A 2,290-nucleotide genomic window follows, 5' to 3' on the forward strand; every position below is an offset into this window, starting at 1 on the left:
ATATCTCTGGTATATAATCAGTCACAAAATTACCATTGGTCTCACTTCTACTATTGCACTTGACAATATTGATGAGTTAACAGGTACACTGGCCAGAGGCACCTAGCCTTAGTGGTGCAAAAAATTTTTAAAAATAAAAAACCCTTTTCTGAGAGGGAAAAAAAGTATTGCCTGCCATTATAGCTGAAGAGAGGCAGTCGTATCTGCATATGTTTTTTTCCATTTAGTCTTCAAAAGGAGAACACCTCATTTCCAAAATGAATTTTCCATCGTGAGAGCAGCAACTAAAAATTTCACTTTCTGAGTTCAAGAAGGCACCTGGACTGTTAAATTTTTTTAAGATTATGCTCCTCTTAGCTAAGCAAAGTTTGCACTTTCTGTTTCCATTCAGATATGGTTCTGATTGTTCCTGCAGTTTCCAATTAATTTTGCATGGCTTCCCTTTTTTAATCTTCATATATAGTTGGTTAATTATTTAATGTTATGACCATCTTGATCCTAAAAGAGGACCTGTGATAATTTATTCTAGCCTTAAAGAGCAACATATTTCTGCGTATGTGTCCCTCCGTTGCTACTGTTGTTGGGCACCACCACCTCTGCTTTGTAGAACATGGTCTCAGTGTTGCATTGACCATTCACTGGGCACTCATAGCTAACCCTACTTGAGCATCTTGCCTTTGTGCAAGGCTTTGGGACATTCCCTAGTATATTTTCAACATTAGTTACATAGCTAAACAAAACCCTTAAGTGATACTTTTGAATAATCTATATCTATGGAGCTGTATGAAATGCTTATCTACTAAACTAAGGAAGACCCTTCCCATGCAATGGGGAAAACCAGAAGACTTTATGGAAGCACTTTCTTTTGTGGGTGTTAGATCCATAGTGATGGGTCCTTAAACCCACTGACCGCAAGAGCCATATTGTGAGGGTTGGGGTGCACTGTGTCAGAAATGTCTTTATTTAAGGATAGGTTCAAAATCCACTTGCTAGCACCCTTTATGAGGTCTTTAAAATTTTTAGACATTTGAAGAATTTTAAGAAAATGTTTTACTTAAAGAAATACTAAAACTCATTCAGCTTTAGTATTTGAATCACTTCTATGACTTATTTATTTGTGAAAAATGTTTTCTTTTTAAAAGTGTTCTAACTTTAAATGCCTTTTTCGTTTCCATCTCAAATTAATGGTAAGCAAAATTGTTGTTGTTGTTGTTGTTGTTATTTTATTATTATTATTATTATTATTATTATTATTATTATTATTATTATTATTATTATTATCATTATTATTATTATTATTATTATCATTATTATTATTGTTGTTGTTGTTGTTATTATTATTATTATTATTATTATTATTGTTGTTATTATTATTATTGTTATTATTATTATTATTATTATTAATTTATTTATTATTATTATTATTAATTATTTTTTTTTTTTTTTTTTTTTTTATTAACATCATTTTTTCAGAATGTGACCCAGCTGAAATTTGTGACCTGATTTATATAGAAATGAATCGTCGAAGCAAGTAAGTTAAGCAGATTGTGATTGAAAAGGAACTAGATGACTTTTGTTATGGAGTTGAACATGAAATATCCAGCCAAATCAGATAAATTAATGTACGAGGGAGTGTTGAAAAATTCCTGACTTTAAGGGTGTCATGAAAGACCTTGTTGGAGGCCCAACCTTCCAAGTTCTTTTACAGGGCTTAGAAATACTGAAGGACCATTGCCATACATGCATGAATCTGAGTGGGGAATATGTTGGATAAAATCATAATTAACTGATCCTCTTGTATTTTCTTTTACCCAAAGCCAGGAACTTTTTATCACACCCTCATAGCTTTTTTAACATTAGATAAACAAATGTTTCCTATGTTTCCTTACCTACCACTGCAAGTTCTACAAGAATACCATTCTAATATACAAAAGTTGCCCTGTGGACAATTTCTTTTACCTCCTAAACTGCAGCCAATCATTTTGGTTCCTTGTTAAAAGGGTCTCCACCAAATTTGTGTAATTTTCCTACTGACCATTCCTTAACCATGATGGCTCCATAAACATGGATGTTCTTCCTTATGAACAAAACATCCATGTTTGCCTGGTTTGCATCTAATTCTATACTGTTATGTACATATACATACCATGTGCAAAGCACTTCAAACCACTTCAAAAACTGATAAAGCAATCAACCCTGACAGTATTTCATCCAGATCCAGTTCCTCTCCTCACCCTTCAATCTCTCTCTCTCTCTCTCTCTCTCTCTCTCTCTCTCTCTCTCTCTCTCT

At 33.0% G+C, this 2,290-nt stretch overlaps 1 protein-coding gene across 1 annotated transcript in view; it reads left to right on the forward strand.

The window, feature by feature from the left end:
- The window catches only part of LOC106876902 (WD repeat-containing protein 49), a 66,856-nt gene that overhangs the window by 43,054 nt on the left and 21,512 nt on the right, over window positions 1-2,290 (forward strand). The window contains exon 17 of the mRNA XM_014925654.2: window positions 1,474-1,531. Within this exon, the coding sequence (XP_014781140.1) occupies window positions 1,474-1,531 (58 nt within the window). The remainder of the gene's footprint in view (window positions 1-1,473; window positions 1,532-2,290) is intronic.

Source organism: Octopus bimaculoides, chromosome 16 (genome assembly GCF_001194135.2).
Source record: "Octopus bimaculoides isolate UCB-OBI-ISO-001 chromosome 16, ASM119413v2, whole genome shotgun sequence".
In the NCBI taxonomy this organism is placed as follows: Eukaryota; Metazoa; Mollusca; class Cephalopoda; order Octopoda; family Octopodidae; genus Octopus; species Octopus bimaculoides.